The sequence below is a fragment of the Phasianus colchicus genome, chromosome 1 (assembly GCF_987193195.1).
Source record: "Phasianus colchicus chromosome 1, bPhaCol1.hap1.1, whole genome shotgun sequence".
Classification (NCBI taxonomy): Eukaryota; Metazoa; Chordata; class Aves; order Galliformes; family Phasianidae; genus Phasianus; species Phasianus colchicus.
In genome coordinates, this window is record NC_143436.1 from 176,992,574 (window position 1) to 177,015,251 (window position 22,678).

Consider the following 22,678-nt stretch of genomic DNA (forward strand, 5'->3'; position numbering starts at 1 on the left):
GCTGGTGGCTTGAGCCCCTCTTTGTTAACTGGCTCAAACAATAGCAGCAGCAGTGCTCCTTGTTCCCAGTGCAAGCAATTTATGACAATGCCCTTTGTTAAAGAGATTGTTTGAGGGACGGTAAACTATTCTGCCAAGCTTTCGTTATTGAGCTGAATGAAATAAATGCTTTCCTGGCATTTTCCTTATCACAAAAGAGATATATAGGTATTGTGATAGTGGGAAAGAGAAGAATAGTTAACTCTTGCTAGCCCATATTCTGAGAGTGTGGCTGGAAATATGGATGAATAATAGTGTCTTCATAGCAAAGTCAGTGTGTTGTTTTTTTTGGTGATTTTATTTTCTGCCATTGATTTTCTTTGTTAAGAGCATGAACATCTCTTGCGTAATGTTTCCTGATAAGTGAATTTCGGCTTATATCTCATAACTACTTCTCCAGAAACACCTTGAAGAAAGAAAGACATCTTCCGGCAGTAGATACAATGCTATAATGAGAAAAAAATATATGCAAACTCTCCTGCATTTTAAAGGAGATACCGAAGTACTGGTGTTGACATTTAGAGATAAACGTATTTTCAAACATTCAGTAATATTTTACTGAAGTTGTTTAGATTAAAGTAAGCAGAAGAATAATTTGAGGACTTTACATTATAAATAGGATTGATCGGATCTTTCCAGGCTGTTACAATTTCCATAGACTCTTTGAAGATTTCATATATTAACCTTTTCTTCTTCTTCTTTTCCCACAGATACAAGCAATCCATTTGTAGAGATGCACAGTGATATACCTAAAATAATACACATGACGGTGGGAAAAGAAATGATCATTCCTTGCAGAGTCACAGCACCAAACATTGCTGTCACGTTAAAAAAGGTACTGCCATCCAAGCATACTCTGACAGTGTTCTTGCTGACGTGGATGCTGCATTTTGTTGTTGTTTAGAACTATTGTGGAGATTTTGAACTATTTCAACTATTTAGTGTTTTTTAAATAGATTTCTGGGTGTCAGCATGTTTAGAAGTATTTCAACTCAGGCAGATTGGTCTCGTATTTTTAAAAACTGCTTTGTCAGATCTCTTACATTGGATGAGAGTTTTGTACATTTTTATTGAAGGTCCATTGTTACTAAGAAGTTTAATTTCTGAACACAAAGGTTTCTCAAGCCCTGGAGGGAATTTCTTGTTAGAAGAAGAAATTTCTTCCCTCCTCTTCCCCTGTCCTACCTCCTCTTTCCTCTTCTCCTGTCATCTGGAACAGCCTGGAGATGTGCTGGGTCTGCATAGGGCATTTCTTCAAACTTTTCCTTTCCCCTTCAACTTTGCTTCTTTTCTGACCAAATGCACTTATCAAACAGCACACAACTTCTTTTTGTAGGGAAATTTGTGCAGGGTTTGAGGTGGTCGGTACAGTTACAGAAAATCTGAGCATTTTTCTTGTTTTAGAGAAGGCATTTCTTTCCTAAGTAGCTTAAGAACTACATGGGGAGTTAAGTGACTGCATGCACATAGTAAAGTGCTGGCACAGAGAATGGTGCTTCTTTTCTAGAGCTCTTTTGTTTGGCTTAAAAATCATGTGGAGGTGCCAGTGATGTTTCTAAAAAAATATTTATACATATATATGTATATGGCGTTCTATCCGTAGATACATAGTGGAACCAAGTGTTCAGCACTTTTATGAGGTAGCAGTTTATTTATTTCATAATAGAATAGCATGTGATTGCTGAAAGCAACCTAAATGCATGGAGAAGTAACTCCCAAGTAATGTGACTGCGCACGTGTACGCACACACATGAAAGCACACTAGGAAGAGCTGTACCAGAGATGGATGATGCAGACGACTCTGTGGCTGTAGAATCACAAGTAAACAGGCCTTGGTTTCTGTAGGATGCATGATGTAAAGTGAGGACTTATCTGGGCAGTGTGGTGCTGCATTTGAAACTTCAGCACATTGAGTTGGTAGCTGAGGAAATTCCCCCCAGAGTTCTCATCTTATGCAACAATGTAAAAAGCAAATCGTTCTCCTTATTTGGAGGAGGTTGAGGCACATCTACTCTCTTATATCAGCTTGCCCTTAGATCAGGGTTGTGTGGTGATGATGCATCTTTCCAACATCAAAACCAGATGTAATACTCTGGGAAGAAGAAATAGGAGGTGGAGCCAAGTATTGAAAGAAAAGATCGGTTGCTTACATGTTTTGCATTCCAGGAAAAAGAAATGTGTTCCCAGCATTTCCTGAACTATGTAAATTACAATGCATTACATCACATCTTACTTTATTTATCATCTGTGACATTCATGTGTGAAGACTCCAGCAATTTTTTCCTCACATTACAATTAAGTGATGTGCTGAATGCATTTCCCATCTGCTAGTATATTGCTTCTGGAGAGCTGGCAAAAGCCAATCTATTTTTTCCATTTAGCATTAGAGGAAGAAGCCATTGTCCCCATAATGCAATCCTCTGGAGTTGGAAAGAAAATCCCAGCATTAGTTTCATTTTATATTGCCAGGGAGTCAAAATATGGAATATTTTTTGTAATCTCTCTCTTTTGAAAGGACTCATGAGTAAAGTTGCATGAACACTGCCTCCAGCACCTTGTTCCTATGCAGTACTACTTTATAGTTGTAGTGGACAATGTGGGAAAGGTGTATTATCCATTTTCAACACTACAAATGATTTTATTACTAAAACTGCACCGTTACATTGATCATCATTTTTGAGATATTGCATTATTCTAACTTCCAGGCTGAACACTTGTACAAATTGTATTGTATAGCACGAGAATCATATGCAACATAGTAGTCTTAAAAAAGGAGAAGGAAATAGGGATGGAGATTTTCATTCCTATTTCAAAACGAGCGTTCAGGTCCTATTAAAATCTATATCTGCAGTACCTGGTAGCCCTTTCTCTACCTCACTGTATGATGAAACGGTGAAATCAATTGATGGTTTTGACCTTAGGCTTAATAGCAATATCCACAGCCTCTGAAACAATTGTTCCTATTGGTATAATTCTAACAGCCTCATTCAAAATTCCTAAAATAAGATAAAACTTTTTGCAACTAAGGTATGCACTTCTCTTGTTTATTCATTTGAACTTGTCTTGCTAAATGGACAAAGCATCCCCTTTGGTGTGATGGTTTGATCATCTGTTTACTCCACTTTTAGATTCTCTGTCATAAAGTCAACAACACCATTAGCAGGAACAGAACTAAATATGTTTTGGTGTAAAATAAAAAGAACAAGAAGAGAGAAAAGTAATTACCCAAAGATGTTGAGAGCCACACATCTGGACAGTCTGATTCTTAATAATGCCACATCATCCTTCCCAAAGTGATGTAAGGGGGAACATGAAAGAAAGGACAAACATTCAACACCCAAATGTACATGTTTTGCTTTACTTTCAGATGGTTTTTTTCCATGAAAATCTGCCTTTGCAGACATGGGGAACCATACAATGACTTTGTACTCTTGCTCATATGTACATACGCAAAACCTTGTGGTAGTACTGTGTTAATGCCACTTTGTACACACAAAAAATGTCAACTGGCTAGTATCGAGCAAAGAAGGAGGCACAGCCTGTGACAAAATTCATTGAAGTCTAGTTTGAAATAAAAAAGGCAAAAGGCCAATTTTGGGATCCACAGTGCTGTGGCATATACAGTTCAGTATGTAGACAGTAAATTCCATGTTTACTGCAGCCATCACAACAAATGCCTCTGTCTATCTGTTTCCATTTGTAACCTGTTATTTCAGCTGGCTTTTTCCTCTTCTGCTTTAGTAGAGATCGTGCTGTTCCAGCACAGTGTTGCTCCACAGACCTCCTGGATGGTGGTGAATGATTGGCCAAGCTCTGTGGCATGGCCCTGAGCTGCTGGACCCTGCTTTGGCAGTGTGTGAACCAGGTGGTCCCCAGAGTCCCTTCCAACCTCAGTTACTCTGTGGTCCTAGCATCCTTTGTCCCATGCTATCACAACACCATGTAATCACAATGCCATAACTCTGGCTGGTTGCCTGGATGCTGGTGTTTCTGCTTAGGGTAGAATCAAGCCTTGCATGTTTCTATGAGAGTGGGAAACAGGTCACTTGAACCAGGGGGGTGGCAGAAGGTAGCCAGGTAGGAAAGACAGGTATCAAGTAACTAATTAATATAGAGTTAATGCATTTGCCAAGAAACATCAATCTGGAGAGATTCTGAGGCTCTGTCTTGACTCTATCCTCTTGATGTATATGGAAACATATGAAAACATATAGAAGAATATGCTCACACTGTCTTCCGCTGAAGCAGAGAAGCATAAATCTAGCTGAAGCTCTTGAAGTCATGATTATGAGCTAGTTAAACCAAAGCTTGGATATTTGCTTTTGAGACAGGAATGGCAAAAGAGTTCTTAGAGTCCAAGATATGGTTGAATGGTAGCCAGCAGGCTATAATGTAATGGCTTTAGTTATGTGTGTGTAACATACACTTCCCCTGTGATTTGCGTGCTTATTATAGTATCTTATCAGCTGTTGTAAAGATAAAGAATTCTACCTCAGCACTTTTATGCTCCCTGTAATTATTGTTCCTTTGATTCATCGTGTGTTTCTGTTGGAGGAAATGTCTTGAGACAAGTTGAGGTGAGCCCAAGGTCAGTTTGCGGTGCACACTGTGTAGGCAGCACAGAAGGTGCCATGTTTGGGGGATGCTGTGCCATGCAGGATGGCACCAGGTAGCTGGCAGCCGCCCATGCTGGCTGTGGCTGGAGGAAGAGAGGGCTGGCCAGCACACAAGTCCTCTGCTCAAATTAAGGGGAAGAAGGTGAAGAGAGAGGTGCCATGAGACTGGGATCACAGAGAGAGATTGTTGGTCTGCAAGCTGACCCAGGGATGGAAGTGAATAGATAAGCTCTTTGCTTAGGACACTATTTCATTAAAACTCTGCTATGAGTTGTGATAATCTGATTATTTCTTTAATTTACTGTGTTTTGATTTTAATAAAAAACAGGTGAAGGTGATTTATGTGTTTAAAATCTGTTGGGATGTGGTGCTCAGGGGCATGATTTAGCAGAGGGTTGTTAGAATTAGGGTAGTATGTTTAGGTTGTGGTTGGATCTGATGATCTTTAAGGTCTTTTCCAACCTGAGCAATTCTATGGTTCTATACACTGTCTTTAAATAAATAAGTAAATAAATAAAAAATAAAGTTAATTTCACCATAAAAGCAAGCTTTATGAAAGCAGATTTGTAACCAGACTCTGTACTGATGTATGATCCCTGTGTTACCCAAGTAGTGGCATTTATTCCATCAGTAAGACTGTGTAACAGCAAACAAGATTGATATGAAAATAAGAGGTGTTGCCTGAGCCTCGATGTCCATGTCATCCTTTGACTTTGCAAAATTTTTTTATTTCTTATTAAAATGGGGCTTGAAAATCAAAGAATGCTGAAGAAATATTGTTTTGCTGACAAAGTCAACACTCGATCCCACACAGGCATATTTTAGTCTGCATTAGACTTCAGGTCATAAGTTTATAAAACATCTGATGGCTTTGCATTCATTACTTGCTGGGTCCTTAATTTCTGAGGGACTTACTTAGAAGTGCCAATTTTTTGTGCTGAACATTTTTCCTCTGGAAATATTTAGTGTTTCAAAATCACTACTCAGTATGACTTTCCTCACTGAGTATGAACTGTGGTTTTCATACCTGAGAAGGCTTTGTGGCTTTGAAATTTGAGCTCATGTTGTATGTAATGACTTAGAGAGATGTGTGCTCTGTGGTGTGTCAGTTGGAACTGGAACAAGTTGGGTTTTTTTTAATGCCTTTCTTTTTTTTTAACAGCCTTATGTGTCCTTTAGACACATAAACCTGAGACAGATCAGATTGAATCCTGCCAGGAATTTGTTAAAGCCACAAAATGACAGCAAATCAAGTCCATTTGTCACTGCCATTGAAAAATGTGTCTCTGTGGTAACACCAGGACACATAATTGCAAAGGTTCTCCAGGATGAGCAGTTTTTGCTGCCAACTGGAAGCCAACAGAATAGCAGCCCAAGCACTGAGGCTAATGATAGTGTCAATCTATTGTGTCATAAATTACATCCTGCTATAAATAATGAAATCTTGGAAACAAATAAAACATTCACTTTCTTCACTCAGATTTTTTTCCTCTACTTTGTGATGAAAATGTGACTTGAAAAATCTGCATAATTAAATGTTGTCCTTTCTACTTTGATTGACATTTTTTTAAATTTTTTCTTCCCACTCCTTTTTTTGGAGGTTGTTTTGATTAGAGCGTGGCATGAGGATAAGTTGTTTTTATGATGTGTGCTTGCCTCTTTTAGATTCCCAGAGAAACCCTAATTCCTGATGGCAAAACGATAATCTGGGACAACATGAGAGGCTTCAGAATACCTGAGGCAACCTACAGGTTCATAGGGCTCCTGAGCTGTGAGACGACCATCGGTGGGCACAAGTATAGCACGAAGTACCTAACGCACCGAGAGAGTAAGTGGCTTTCCCAGCTCTCCTGCTTTTGGAAGGCATTCTGCCCTGGGGATGTTTCTGAATTCTCCTTCTCTTCATGATGTGCAGCCAACACAATTTTTGACATTAAGTTGAGCACCCCACGCCTTGTCAAGCTGCTGAAGGGAGACAGCCTGGCAATCAACTGCACAGTCAAGGCAGCCTGGAACACCCGCGTGCAAATGACGTGGACTTATCCTGGGGAGGTGAGTGCTGGGGCTGAAAGGGAGTAATGGGGTGTTCCCATAGATCACGCTGCATCTTGCATCCTAGGAAGAATGCTGCCTCAAAATGCTTGCCATGTTTCGCATTCCATCCCTGTGACCCTTGCTCACATGGCTTTTAAGATTTTTTTTCCCCTCTTTTCTTTCTGGTGGTTAATTGAATAAGTAAACATGTTTACACAATGTACTCTACTATATTGCATAATCACGGGTGAGTACTAGAATTCTTTCATCCCTGGAAGCTTCTTTTCGACTTGAGGAAATGATAGAAATTTATCACTCAGTCCCAGGCAGGGGCTCTCTCTTGTGACTGAAAGTTTTCATTGAGGCTGTCTTTCTTAACACATTCATTTTAAAGACTGGCAGACAGTCAGGCACCCGACTCAGGCATGTTTAGAAAAGATATTTTGATTTAGCTAGCCAAAATCTCATTTGTTAAGTGTCACATGAACAATCCACTTGTTTTGACAACTACAGGAATGATCTTGAATGTACTTCTCTTCCCATCACGTTGGGAGCATCCTCATAAATATTTGTCACTTATAGAATAACTGCCAGGAGTTTGTGTAAAGCTGATAAGAAATTTGACATTAGTTTAAGGTTTACAACTCCCATTCCTTTCATGTCAGTTTGATTTATGCTGATGATTCAAGTGAAGATCATTTATTATGTCACTCATTGTGCCTAAATACAAGCTAAAATTATGAATACATTATACAGGGAAGATTAATGCAATAATTTCTTGCATGTTGTAGGCATTTTCCTTGGCATTTTCTCCCCACAGAAGTAAAAAACTTAGCAACAAGAAATGCTCCAAATATACTGGATTTGTTCACTGTTGCCTTACCAAGCCTTAGCATAGCACCACACTTGTGAAACTCTGCTTGGGTTTTATTTGGGCGGTAACTGAAGGGTGTTCGGTGTTTATAAGACCACAACAATGTCCTGGGTTAAATAAACTTTGAGGCCAAAGGCTGGGGGGGAGTTGCAGGAAATAACTCCTCAGCCTCGCATTATCTTCAGTTCCACCCTGTTACTCCTTTGCCAAATCTTCTCTGTCACTTCTCCATCTATAGTGTTTCCAGAATTCTCCCCTTCTTGTGTTAAAGCCCTCGTTTTCTATATGTCTGCCAAGCTGTGTACTGCCTTTCCTGTGCCAGCTCACAGTTTATCATGGGCAATGCTGGGCGAAGAGTGGTGGGGAGCTGAGCAAGTCACTATGGCAGGCTGTGCAGATGGGTTGGTCTTCATCTGGAAAGGAGGAATTTGGATGCTACTACAACTTGAATGGAAGTAAGAATGAATTGCCAGATAAAGTTACTTTCTATTTTTATTGTTGATTCTTTGGAAATTTTAGACAACCTTTTCAGGTTCATCTTGTGCAAAAGGGTCTGGATATACGTTGTTTTAAAACTTGGTGGCAGAACAGCCAATTGAAAATCATAATGTTCATGAAAATTTGATTCATCTCTGTAATGTTAATTTTTACTTTAACAGGCCATGAAGAGAGGTTCTGTAACACAGCGCATTGACCAGAAGAATAGAGAAGCCAATGTTTTTTACAGTATTCTTGTTATTGACAAAGTTCGTGATATTGATAAAGGCCAGTATGCCTGCCATGTGAAGAGTGGACCCTCAAACAAGTTAGTCAACACGACAGTCATAGTTTATGGTAAGGAATACCTTGAATGTGTAAAATAGCGAATGCTTGCTTATCAAGTTCAGTCACACAGTAGCTTTTTATCTTGATAAAAAGTGGAAAGAAATTTCTAGCCTGGCCACCATAGATAGAAAAAAGGGAGACCAGTGAAAATACATGCCTTTTGTTCCACGACTGTTTTGTCTTGCTGACAGTAGATGCATTAGTGTTTAATTTGATCACCCGTTCCTACTAAGACCTGTGATACCCTGTTCTCAATCGGTTCTGACAGTTCTAGTTCCTCTTCTACAGTACTTGCTTCACTGCTCCCTATGCAACATGAAGAAGAAACAGATACACTAGCTCTGCATGGAGAAGACAGCTGCTAAACCATTCACAAAACTGAAACAAGTCAGAGAAGTTGGAGCTGTTGAAGCTAGCCTGTAAACTCTTATTTGTGTAAACAGCCTCATCTATGGGATACTCATATTGGAAAAAAAACTATGTGAATAAGGGTTTGCTGAATCAGAGTTGTATCTTTAGGCATAACCTGACTTATGCAATTAAACTACTGAGTTGTCTTGAACATGTTCTTTTCAGTGCATGCTGCAAGTGTGACTAAATGTTGCACTTACTTAATACACATGCAATATCCATATCCAATCCATAATGTGAGTAAATATTGCATTGTAGGTACTGTCAAAGGACACTCAATTTCTTTTTCACATTTTATGTATTTTATTTTGCTTAATTGCATTTTGGAAAAAAAATTCGGTGTGTTCTATAAATGTTGTGTTTTTTCACCTCTGATGAAACGCATCAATTCATTGGAGTTAGAAATAGGTGGCAATACATCTGGAAAAGAATGAATTCCAGCAAGTTGAGGTTGTTTCAGTGAAGTGATAAAGATATGTTTGTTGGATGAAACAGCTGTTTACTAATGCTAGGGAAAATTTCTGTCTTTTCCTTTGCTGTTTTTCTGAAGATCACTTAATTCCTCTCCAAACAAATATTTTATTTTGGAACATCCACTGATTCTCAGCCTTCAGGGGAGGAGAGATCATCTGCTCATCTAGTTCATCTTCCTGCATACCACAAACATTTTTCTTATATCTTTTTTTTTTTTTTTTTTTTTTACTGAAGCACAATGTGAATCTGACAAGAGTATATCTTTTCTATATAGATCATGGCTTGGGAATTGTGTCTCAATTTCTTTTGTATTTGTGGCATTCTTCTCTTTAGGAGGGCTGGTTTTATTCTTGCTGTTGCCATGTGGGAACAATAAAAATAATAAAGATCATTTTAATTTGGATTTCTCTTCTTTTTAGAAGAGCAACTCTTTTTTTTCAGGGTGAAAATCATTAACATGAGTGCGCTCTTTTATTTCTTTAAGATAAGAGATTCATTAATTTGAAACGTCGAAGAAAAACTATGCTGGAGGCTGTAGCAGGAAGAAAATCCTATCGCTTGCCAATGAAAGTGAAGGCATTTCCCTCTCCAGAGGTTACATGGTAGGATAACAATTACTTCCAACATATACACACTAGATCTCTTCTTAAATGAAAAATGATACATTGATAAAGTATTTTAATAAAACCCCTTACAATGGCAACAAAATGGGGACAGCATAACTGTAGAGTTTGATTGGACTTTTCAGGATATTCCTGAGTTTTAACAATTAAAAGTTTTATTAATTTAACAGATTAAAAATCTCCATTATGCAAGTTCTAAATAGGATGCCTGGAAAGTTTAAAGTTTAGGACCTCAAATACATTAGATACATCTCCTACTGAAATCAGTGGACAGTCTAGAGCTGTATCTACTAGTCTTGACTGAATGAGTGCATCCTACATCATGCAGACCTGATTTTGTCTTTTAGACAGAATGAGAAAAGAGAATTTTATTTAAATAAGTGACTGAGTTGATTCATACAGTCACGGACTATGAGAAGAGCAGTGGAAGCAGGCTTTGTTATATGGCAGTCTGCCAGTTTTAGGTCTACTTTAGTGACCAGAGCTTTCACTTTGGCTCAAGTATACTGAGCTAAGGAATCTTTTAAACAGTTTTTTGTCTTAACTCAACCACCTTTCTATAAAACAATGTTATCTACTTGTGATCTCAAGGTGCTGGGTTTTTTTTGTTGTTGTTGTTGTTTAAATAATTTTAAATAGCAATAGCTCTGGCTCAATTCATTGAACTTTAACAAAGAGTCTAAGACAAGAATGATTAAGAAAACAAACCATACATCCACGAACAGTGAGAGTTCATGTTATTCACAGCCAGAAATTATTTTTGTTCCAAACATTTTGTTTTATTTTTACAATCCCCTCTGCATTTACAGCTCCACATGGAAAATTAATGTATGAAAGCGAAGATGATACTTGCCGTTTATATGGTGTTCTCTGTTTCTTTAATGGTTGGGCTTTTTGACTGCACGTTTACATCTAAATCTTCTGGGGAAAAAAAATCTACTTAAACATAAGAATGTTAATTTATTTATTACTGTGAAGTTGGTAAAACACTAGAACAAGTTGTCCAGAGAGGCTGTGGATTCTACATCTCATGAGATGTTTAAAATCTGACTGGACATGGTCCTGGACAACCTGATGACCTTGACTTAAGCAAGGGGTTGGATGGGCAATCTCTTTCAGCCTCATTCTGTAGTTCTGTGAAATGTGTGTACAGTAAATTGTCTAAATCCATGGTCCTGAGACCCGTTTTTTAGGTCTTTTCTATTGACTGAAAGAGCTGTCTGTAAACACTAGAACACAAGAATCAATCTAATTAAACCCATGATCACAATGAAGTGGTTGCACTTTTCTACTAACATCACATAAGTCTTCATTCAACAACCTACAAAAATGTGCTTTTTGCCATAATTTAAACTTTGAATAAAAAATGTCTGCTTATTCAGGAATCTGTATGTGAAGTAACACTTCTCTCTTTCTGTGTTGATTTTCTGTTATCTTTAAAAACATTCACTATGATAGCAGGATATCTGATTCTTAAGTGCTTATCTAATCTGCTTACTCTTCCTCTTCCTAAAATCACAGCTGTGCTTAGGCTACAGTAATACTTTGTCCTGGGATGTATAATGATGCCGTAAGAAATGGTTGGTGCTGGGTAATGCAACCTTTATTTGTGTGACTGACTTGTAGTCAAAATGGTTGTCTTCTAGACAGAGCAGCACATGCAGGGAAAGACAGGATCTTCAGAGGCATCATTCCAATTTTCAGAAACTCTCAAATATTATAGAGCCCTATCGGATCCTTATCAATTTTAACGTGTAGAAGTGCTGTATATGTATCAGCAATCTGTAAGGGAAGGTAAACCAAATCTTAGATTGGTAAGGTTTTGGTAAACAGAATCTTAGCTTGTAAATTCAGTCCTTGCCCAAATATCAAGAAATGGGAAATGAAGAAACATAGGCTGTTAAAGCAGCTCTATTTTTCAATTATTTTATTTCTGGACTTCTTCTGAACAGGTTAAAAGATGGGTTGCCTGCTGCTGAAAAGTGTGCCCGGTACATGGTTAAAAATTATTCATTAATCATTAAGGATGTTGCTGAGGAAGATGCTGGGAACTACACTATAATATTGAGCTTACGACAGTGGAACTTATCCAAGAATCTTACAGTCACTCTTAAAGTAAATGGTGAGTCTGCAGCTTGTTCCCACACTTCTCAACATAAACACTAAGCTGTCATTGAACAGTTTGTCTTGCACGGTCTAGGTTGCTGTGGACTTTTTCATGTACATAAATCCAAGTCCGAGGTGTGGGGATGAAGGACCCATATTGAAATCAGCAAATGGACACTGGTTTCCATTAGAAGGGCTTCTATCTTCCACAGTCATGTGCTAATTCCTGATTACTTAAATGTGTTAGTAATTGCTCATCTGATACGACTTTGTCCTGCTGTTTTTCTTTCTTTTCCTGGGGACTTTTTTGATTACTCACCCTGCAGGAATGCAGTATTGTCATGATCATTGGAAATGAGCTGCTTTTAATTGCTTTCCAATTTTTACTTCCTATAGTGAAACCCCAGATATATGAAAATGCTGTGTCATCATTCCCTGATCCAAATCTGTATTTACTGAGCAGCAAACAAGTGCTGACATGCACCGTGTATGGTATTCCTCCGCCAAAAATAACATGGATGTGGTATCCCTGTAGACAAAACCATTCTAAAACAAGGTAAGACAGCCTCTTTACTTATATTTAGTTTGTCTTCCCTTCCATTTTTACCTAAAGATTACCGTAAGAATAAAGCTCACTGTGACTGTTTTTAGTTACTAAACTACGTATACGTTTAATCGATGTATTTTTAAGTAAACACGCAGAAACAATGCAGTTTTTTTTCTGCATCGTTATTACAGAATAGAGAGCAGAGTCATTGTTTCGTGCTGTTGCTTATTTTCATTTACAGTTCACTGCTATTCATGCGTGCAGTGTTCAGAAGTGATAATTGCTTTTTAATTTTTATGACGTAAGCCTTGCAGGCAGTGTCTTGCTAAATGCACATTCTTTCTCATGGAGGAAACTTCCTTGCTTTTCTCCATGCTTTTGTCATCATAGAGTGATTCCACTGTGTGGGTGTTTTTTTGTTTTTTTGGTTTTTTTGAAATATAACAGAAATGTTCTTTAAAACCTTCTCTATATGAAGGTCACATCTTTCTTACGATACACTGACTCACAGGTTCAGTTCAACAAGACAAAGTTGCCCAGCATTCTCCATATGATATTTCAACTGGGTAAAATATAAGTGGCATCATACAGGCTTATTCAATGCTGATGTGGCACTTGATTAACAAATCCTCTTTTATATTTAAGCTTTCTTTTGAACTTTGTGTCTGATGATGACAAGTTTGTATGTTGGCTCATTTATCCAAAGCTCTTCCTGAATGTCAACATCTGGCACAGTCTTAACAACGAACACTCACAGTAGCATTAAGCTACTATTTTAGGGTTGAAACATGCAATATATTTGGAACATAGCACAGTGAAGATATTTAAGAACCTAATGAAAGCTAAGAACTCAATATTTTCTGTCTCATTTGAAGGTGATTGCTTTCATATGATTTAACTTATTTAAACTTCCAAAGAATTGAATTTTAGTGTCAATCCAGCCAAACATATACATACATACATGCTTAAGCACTTATATAGGTACTTAACTGCAAAAACACAAGACACCTGATAAAATGAAATAGGAAAATCACTGGATTTCGTACTAAGAGTACCTGCAAGTGCTGGACACCTCTTCTTGGGAGCACATGCTGCATTTTCTGTTACATCTCACTTTGAGATAATGCAAATGAATGGCTTTCTGTGCCCGTCTCACCAAGAGGTGGCACTAGCAATCTCTCCTTTTGCTAGAATAGGTAAAACCTGAAATTCTCAATTTCGAGGACAGGTAAGGACAGCACTTCCTCTCTTTTATGTTCTCTTTGAAGCACTGGTCACAAAAATTCCAAGTAATTATTTATTTTGCCTTGTAGGTATGAGGTGTAAGGTAAATGAAATTGCTATGTCTTTTTAGTATAGTCCCTGTGAAAGGTATATATGAACTTTTTAAATCTTTTAATTTCTTGCAAGAGTTTATGCATATTAATACATATTCTGGATTGACATCACTGTGTGGCTTGGTAAAGCAGTTGGCTCTTCTTTGAGAGTAGAAGTGAGGCTCTTCCACTGTCAAATATTTCCTTCTGTTAACAAGCTCTGCAGCACGGATCATGTCGTCAGCAGTAAAAATTAATATCCTCAAGCAGGTATTTAATAAAATGCTAAACTGTAGACTCAATTAAATCCTAATGAGAAGTGTGTTTGAATAGGTGATCAAAGGAGAAAAGGAGCAATTTAAACATCAGCTATTGGCTCTGTTACAAGGCTGTTTCCAGTCTTGTTTTCAAATTGCCTTCATTATTGTTCTATGACAATTCTTTTTGCACCCTCCCTTTCCTTATCCTTCAAACTCTCTTTGAAGAAGCAGTTTGGAGGACACGATTTTTAATGTTTTGCCTAAGATGACTGAAGTGACTCCCTGTGAAAAATTTGGTAACAATTAAGTGTCACAAAATGACAGGAATACCTGAATAATTACATTACATACGGAGTCTCCTACTCCGGGAGGGGAACAGGAAGCCTTGCAGCTAGCATGGCCAGCACAAGCCTTCTCCCTAAAGAATGGGAAAACCCTTTAATTCCACCTTTTTCACCATTTTTCTCTCCTTGTGTGAGGTGATGCTTGCTTAAGCAACAGATTAATGATGAAGGTACTTTGTGCAGAAGATCAGAAATATGTCTTATTCTCCCATCTCTGCTTTGGATTAATCTGCCCAATATTAGATTTCCAGGGACAAAATATTGCTCTGTTTGTGCCTGTAGGTAGTGTCTATTTCTGTGCACAGGTGAAAAAAACAGTACCTTAAATTCATAAACCAATGCAGGCTACCATTATTCATCATATTGCAGTATGGATTGTCATGAGTTTCTGGGTCCCATGCCAAAGGACAAAGCTCATTCTCTGAGGATATACATTTGGTTGCTGAAAGACCTTGCAGTGCACAGATCTTTTGGCTTCAAGATTAATACATATGCTTGACTTTACATTGCTGGAATATTATCACTGAATGCCAGGGGACAAGTGCATAAATGAGACATTTGTAGTTGTGAATGACCGTTGCCTGTGGTCTCCTTAATAGAACCCATTAAGTACTCTGTTTCTTTCAGTTGCTGTTCCAGACAGTTTTTCTGTTTCAAAAATATAAAAATAACTCAGTGGATTTAATTGATTAAAATAAAGTGCAGGTATATTTCAATACTTTGTAATTAGTACAGTCAATTTCCATAACTCTCTGCTGAACACTTTCTTCTGGCCAGTAACAGGTGACAAGCCAAATGTAACAGTTCCCATAGTTTCCTGGTAGAACATTAAAAAAAAATGCTGTAAAATTACTCAACAATTTTAACTTTTTGGAATGCAGAAAAACTGAGAACATCATTAAAATTCCATCTTCTTTATTTTCTTTTAAAATAACTTTGCTTAGCCAACTCTATTACCATTAAATAACTTTCTGTTAACTAGAAGATAGCTAGCTAGGTGGTGGAAAGATTAACATCTAATTTTATATCCCAGCAAGGAAGCACAGAAGAGTCAAGAAAAACTGTCTAGGGCAAAAATCAAAGTTCTGTATTTGTTGTTTTTTTTTTTAAAGGATATTCAGATCTAATAAATTCAGATATGGCAAGCAAAAGTCAGTGGAGAATGGAATGAGTTAAAATGCAATTAAAAAATGAAAGAATAGACATTCTTAAATGAGTGCTGTTTTCCCAAGAAACATCTTATTCAGTGTCAGCTTATCCCAGAGTGGCAGCAGGTACAGCAGATACATCCATCCACTGCTCAGTGGATATAGCAGAAGGCAATCTGATGACCTCCATCCTTAACTTGTTGCCTAAGCAGCCTCCCTGTTCTCTTCCCTGTCACTCTGCTCCTATATTTCTGGCCTTGGTTTTGCTGAGGTTGGGTTATTGGAAGAGTTCTGTGGAGGAGCAGCCAGGGCATGGCTTGCCAAGATTCTCAGGGGCCACCAAGGCAGATCTCTGATGATGACCCATCCACTCTGAAGCTGAAGAATGAGCATCTCCATGCTGGAGACATGCTTGATGTGTATGGGTCTTGACCTGAATCTCATCAGCAGATTTGTGTTTATCTTAGAGTTTGGTAGAGGTTGCCAAGAAAGGCATGTGAGATATTGATATTGCTTAGTATAAGCACTGGCTTCCTCAGCTTTCATGCAGTTATCATCTGAGGGCGGTTTCGGAGAGACCTTCACCGTGCTCTGCCCAAGACTTGACCCATCAGCCCTCCAGAATGTGCAGACAGATGCAGCAGTGCAATTTTATCTTGGGTGTTCCAGCTCTCCCATCATCTTATTGCCTTCCTCTCTCCTTGAGCTATCAGTTACAAACCAAATGTCAGATCATTAATTTATGACTTTGCCATTGCATCTTTCTGGGCTTTAAAAATTATTATTCTTGTGTGTGTGCATAAGGAAAAGAAAACTGTAATGGCCTTGTGGAGGTATCTAAAAAAAGAAAGGAATGAGGAAAACTGGTACTTGCATGGAGATAGAGTGCTTGGAACTGCCATCACAAAAGTGCACGGCCTGACTCTCACCAGCTTCAGTGAAAGAGGAAGTGGGACGTGTGCATAGCAGTCTAATTGCATTTCTGCATTGTTTATGTCAGGGCATTAATAAAGGACTGAAAGGCAGAATGATTAGGATGTGCTTGGATAGATTATCAAGGGAAACTAGGTTTGGAACATCAGCGAGGTATGTAAAATGCACAAATGTTAATTGTACTTAATTAGAAATGTACTGAACCACCCAAATTTAATTGTGGATGTCTGCAAACATTGATGCCCATTAGTTTGTCCACTGCAAATGTTTTTGTTCGCCATGCCACCTTCTATTTTTGAGAAAGGGAAGTCTAAGTCCTTAGTGCTGATGAAAGTAGGTCAGATGCCATTAATAAACAGGTAGTGTAGAAATGCCTTTGTTTAATTTGACATGTGGCCAGATCCTCAGCTTCAGATTCATGCTGGCTGAGAGCTTCGTGCCTCCATTCCCTACTGCAAGAAAATCCTCTTGCAGTGATCTGGTAGTATGAAGATACTTACAATGGGCACATCAAGAGGTATGCCTACTATTCCTCTTTTGTCAGTGGCTGTGGAAATGGATGGATGTGTGAAGGTAAAAATCAAGCTGTGCCATTTTCACTTTTCTTTCTGAAAAATGCAGAGAAATGAAAATGAGAGTACACCGTTGCACCACAGACTTGCAAAGAGCTTAAGGTTGCAAGGAGTAGAACAGAGTCTGATCTGTCTCAGACCACTACGTAGTTCACTGAAGCATCACATTCTCCACTTCCTCTATGAGCCAAAAGCCAGTGCTTGTTTGTGTTTGCAATCAGCTGGTAGGGCAGCTTCCGTGTCCTCAGTCAATATTTTGGAAAATATCTTTTTAAAATATTTTACTTACAAAATGCCATGTGAATCAGCGCAGGCATACACATATGGATAAATAAGCCTGATAAATACATATGACTCATGCAGTACAGTTTGCCACAGCCTGTCCCAAGAGTGCTGTAGTGGATGCACTGATGAATTTACTTTGCAAGCTGTAAGTGCTCTCAAAGGCTTTATCGTGGATTATAATTGAACCAGAAGATTAAGCTTTCCAATTCTGGTATTGGTAATTTTCAGATCACTTTAAATTAAAATGTTCAAATTCAAATAGAAAATATTTTAGCATTATCTTGCTCAAGTAATTTTTTTAACTGGTAATGAATCAAACCTAATATATAAGAACTACAGTAACTTCCAGATGCTCTGCTTTGTGTTCTGTTTTAAACCCTGTCTCACCTACCTTCTTGTCAGTCATTTATTTTTTCCCCAGTATCTTTTCCTTCACAGCATGACCTCTTGGCTTTGCTGAGGATGGTCTGACACCCATTCCAAAGGAAGATGTGGGGTCATGCAGGTGGTTGCTTATTGCTTGATATTTAACTCTCCATGGGGCAGAGCAGTGTCTGAGACATGGGTACATCCCACCCTACAGCCAGAAATGTTCTTCTGTCCTAGGAGGGGCTTTTGGCCGGTAAGGCCCAGGGTCAAACTGTGTGTGCTCAGGAGTGGTTATAAATGGAGTACTATTATTGGACTGAGTACATCTTTTACAAAAATATACAAACTTCAACTAGCATCCTTCTTCCTTTTATGTCTATTCCTTTCAAAAACGCTTTGCAGAAGGCTTTGGAGAGACATGCTGTATGAGGTAAGATCATGTCAGAAAGAAAAATATTCAGTTAAAAAATAGGAAGCAGAGGTTAGGAGGGAAGAGCCTGTTCTTGCCATGTAGGGAGGCGACCAGTGAAGTGTTTCAGAAGCTCGTGCTGGGGTCTGTGCTTGTCAACATATACAGAAATAACCTGGAAATGGCGGTGAGAAGGTGACAGAGCTTGCTGATGATACTAAGTAATTCAGACCTTTGATGATGGCGGCTGATTGCAGTGAAATGCAGAATGGTATGAATTTGAGTATCTGGCTGATAAAGTGCCAGATGAAGTTCACTGAAGATAAATGTGTGCAATGCGCGTAGCAGAAAACTTTCCCACTTTCTCATGTAAAATGATGAACCACTGTCTGATCATTACTGATATACAGAGAGCTGAGCACTGTGATACATGCGTTTGTGCAAGCAATGCCGACGAGGAGCAGCTCAAAAAAGAAATCAAGCTTGAAAATTACCAAGAGTGTACAAGGTCTGCTACAGACCTCTGGGCTTATGTTGGCACATGCCAACACCAGAGGCGGATGTTGGTGGTTGTGCACATGAAGCAAAGCTGTGTCATGGGATTCCTCCATGTGGGAAAAAAATTGGCATCTGAATGTCCATCGACATTCATCAGCACTCACTGAGTGTTTATAGAAACCTAACAATGGACACTGAGCTCAGTGAGACTGTGAATGGTGCTTTTCACAGTGGTGATGGCAACGGTGGATCACCTCCACTTGTGCAGATTTTTATGAGTGCAGCATGCAGGCTGTTGTTCATTGCTGGTGAAAAGACACAGCTAATGATGGTGATTGTGTTGAAAAACAGTGTTTTGTAGCTGAGAATTTTCCTTACCAAATAGTGTTATTTTGCTCTTTGTAGCTGCTGTATTTTCATATAAATAATTAGGAGGCATTATGTTGCTGTGACTTATGTAGAATAGAACAAAACTGAGAGTGCCAGGATAACTCCACATAAATCCATTAAGTACTGGCATCTCTTATAGTAAGATTAGTTTTGATCCTTTCATCTAAAAGGATGCATCCAAACAGGGAGATACACCAAGAAGGGCAACAAATAGAATCAAAGGAATTTCAGGGAATGAGAGGAGTAAGGAGGGAAGTCAGGGCTTTGTGGCCTGAAAAAATAGATGACCTGTGAGCTACACAACAGAGATTTTCAGACTCGTGAAGGACACAGATTTCTGGGGATTAGATGTATATGTCTTTTCCAGTTCAAGAAGTAGGGGCCATGAAATGAAACTAGTAGGACTGCAATTCAAAATGAAAAGGAGATGTTAGTCTACTCTGTGTGTTGCAGATCTGTGCGACTCCTTGCTAGAGGGTTTTGTGGGTGCTAAAAGTTTGACTAGCTTCAAAGGGAGATTGCTTAAAGCCCTAGAAGAGAAATCCACTGGGACATACTTAAGTGTAGAAATGGCCTTACTTGCAGGAAGTTCTTGAGCTGATAATAATTGGTGACTGGGGGAGTACTGGGAGGAAGTATCTGAAGTTAGTCCTGTTCTTACTCATCCCCAACCATCTGCTTATGGTCATTGTTGTGACAGGATATGGGGTAGAAGGATCCTTGGTCTTATGTACACGTCTGTCAGTGTTTTCTCTTCCTGTTTTCCCTCTAATCAACTCCCCTCTCTCCTTAAAAATGTTTCCCTCCATTCTTTCTCATCCCTTGTTTTCTGCCTCCACTTCCAGTCTCTGTCTCCAGTCAGCCCAGAGCTCCTTTCAGACTTCTACTTGCAGTGAGGCTGAAAACAATCTATCTTGAAAAACACAACCTTAGTGCAACATTAGCCCTTTCATCTTCTCTGCTGACTGCTGGAAAATTGAAAGAGTGTTCACTGTGCTTCCAGCTCGTCAGCAAGGCAGAGAGAATTAAGGATGCTGTAAAAAGATTAGAAAGGACTTGCTACCTTATAGATCGAGAAGGATCCAGTCAGGGCAGCAAAGAAAAGGAAGGGAATTTCAATATTATAAGAAGGAAGGAAGGTGCTGGATAGATCTGGATCTTGGAAGGGTATAGGCATGAAGGTATGCCTCCGAGTTGAGTGAGCTTTTAGGAGTGGCTTGTATGTAGAAAATAATAACTTATTCCAGAAAGTTCTGAATAAAATTCTAGGCTGTATATGTAGGGTTTTTTTGGTTTTTGTTTTTTGGTTTTGTTTGTTTGTTTGTTTGTTTTTTGTTTTTGTTTTTTGTTTGTTTTGGGAAATAGAAGAAAAAGAGTAAAAGGAGATTTACATTGTGTGCAGATGTGTCATGGTCTTTCCCTTTAGGTTTTTGACTGCTTGTTCAAATTGGAGGAGATCTCTTCCTTTCAGTACTGCCACAAACTATTAAAATCAAGCACATTTTCCCAGAAAGAAGTTCTAGGTTTGTAAAAACCCCATCCTTGGGAAATTCAGTAGTTCCAGACAACGTGCTGCTCCTCTGGGGAGGACATGGCTGGCAAGAGAAAGTGGAGGCTGAGTCATAATGACCACATGGGAGTGAGAATGATTGCAGCCTAGCAAAGGAGGGAAAAGAGGTGGACAAGGAAGGAAGGAAGGATTGGCTGAAATGTGTCCATATTCTGTGTCCGTGAAAACCTCTAAGCAGTGTGAAGCAGGAAACAGCGGGTCAAGAAGCAAAATATAATTATCTGATAAGAAACTCAAGGTGAGAAAATTTCAGATCACATCAGGATGTGCAAAAAAAAAAAAAAAAGAAAAACTACTTCCAAATACTGAATGCTCAGGGGTCTCAAGTTTTTTTTTTTTTTTCCTATCAGAATGCAAGCATGAGCTGATGAAGGAGTGAAGGATGGGACAAGTAGGACTGCTGCTGATTTTTGTGCTTCCTGTGATCAACCATCTTTCTATGGCAGTGCCCTGGAGTAGTTCAGGACAAGCCATAAAGTTTGTAAATGTGAAAAGGAAGAACTATGCATTAATCCAGTTGCATGTAGATTAACAGCAGGAAAGGCAGTGTGCAACTGGCAAAACTTCCTTCTCCATAAAGCCATAGAGATATGCAGTGAGGCCATGAATGCCATACACCCTGCTTCTAATGAAGTAGTACCAAAGATGCTTACTGTGAGGATGGGGCATTAAGGAAATCTGGAGTCTTCCTTAAAGAATGGGCTTTCCCTCTAAGCATCACCTCAATTTTGACACAGAGCATCCTACAAAAATAACTCAGTCCTCACTCTGACAACTATGCACTGCACCAGGGTTCCAACTAAGCCTAATTCCTGAGAATGTTGAGAAATCCTTTCCCATCCAAAGCAGTTGGGCCATTATTTCAACCTGGAATGAGTTATTTTTGATGGAGAAATGGGAACCCTGTAGATCCTATGGAGACAAGCACATTATCACATTGTAGCCAGAGCTGGCGGGGAGCCAGGCATGTTCCCCCTCCCCCAGAACACACGTTTCACAGCCCATACGTGCTCCTTGTTACTATTTTTCCCTCTCTTGTTTCCGGCCTCACTGTGACTCAATGTTCCCCTGGACGTGTGGCCACGCCAGCCCACTGCCACCAGTTGCACGGCACCAAGTTCCAAGGCACGGGGCAGGCAAGACCTATGACATTCAGATGCTTCTGATAACCTCCAAGTGGGAAACAGTTCCTATATGTTCTTTACAAGTCCAGGAACTTCCAGAGTTCCTGTCTTGAACGTAGTGTCGTCATCACTGCATCTCGAAAGACGTGTCAGCCCAGTTTGGGTTCATAACAATGCTGCCCTGCCACTGCAAAGAGTCGATTGCTGCCCTATAAAGGGCTGAGAAAACAAAACAAAACATTTCTGATATTAATCACTCTCAATAATAGTTACTTTTGGTTACAGGATGCCTTCCTCTTGCTCCTAGTAGAGATGTAATTGCCAAATACTACCTCAACAAATAGACGTGATGGAGGCTGACGGTGTCTTTGCCAACAGGAATAGTTAGGAAACTGGATGGGATTTTACACTGGGGAAAGACTGTGAAGGTGTAGGAGGGCCTAAGGAGGGAGGAACTGAAATAAATAAGATCAACAATGTTATTTTTCCAACTGAAATGGGGATTGAGGCTTTTATGCTGATATTTGACACCAGTTGAGCACTGGTGAGCATTGTGGCACTGTCTACAGAATGGACAAGAAGATGTGTCTGAGCACAAGCTGGGCTTGGGTCTTTTGTGTAGGACTCTGTCATGCAGAAAGTCACATCTGTAATCATCAGACAAGCCCTGAACCCTAGCTCCTGGGATCTGCTGCAGGCAAAACCACTTTTATTCTGATACCAGTAGTTTCACAGGCAGGACTTCAGTTTGGAGCTGGTTTGTAGTCCCATTCCAGTGAAATATATCAAGATGACATGAAGTACACTCTTACCCTGGAAACTTTTCCCCATCAGTGGTTATAAATATACCACACTATTGTGCTTGGCATGCTGTATGCTAATAGAGGTGAGGGCTCTGAAACTCATTAGGA

General features: G+C 39.1%; 1 protein-coding gene across 2 annotated transcripts in view; it reads left to right on the forward strand.

Annotated features, from left to right (window-relative positions):
- Positions 1-22,678, forward strand: part of FLT1 (fms related receptor tyrosine kinase 1) — a 101,646-nt gene that overhangs the window by 24,037 nt on the left and 54,931 nt on the right. For both annotated transcript variants that reach the window (XM_031615594.2, XM_090133659.1), the window contains exons 4-10: positions 750-874; positions 6,321-6,483; positions 6,571-6,707; positions 8,223-8,397; positions 9,758-9,875; positions 11,849-12,018; positions 12,399-12,558. In XM_031615594.2, coding sequence (XP_031471454.1) covers positions 750-874; positions 6,321-6,483; positions 6,571-6,707; positions 8,223-8,397; positions 9,758-9,875; positions 11,849-12,018; positions 12,399-12,558 — 1,048 coding nt within the window. The remainder of the gene's footprint in view (positions 1-749; positions 875-6,320; positions 6,484-6,570; positions 6,708-8,222; positions 8,398-9,757; positions 9,876-11,848; positions 12,019-12,398; positions 12,559-22,678) is intronic.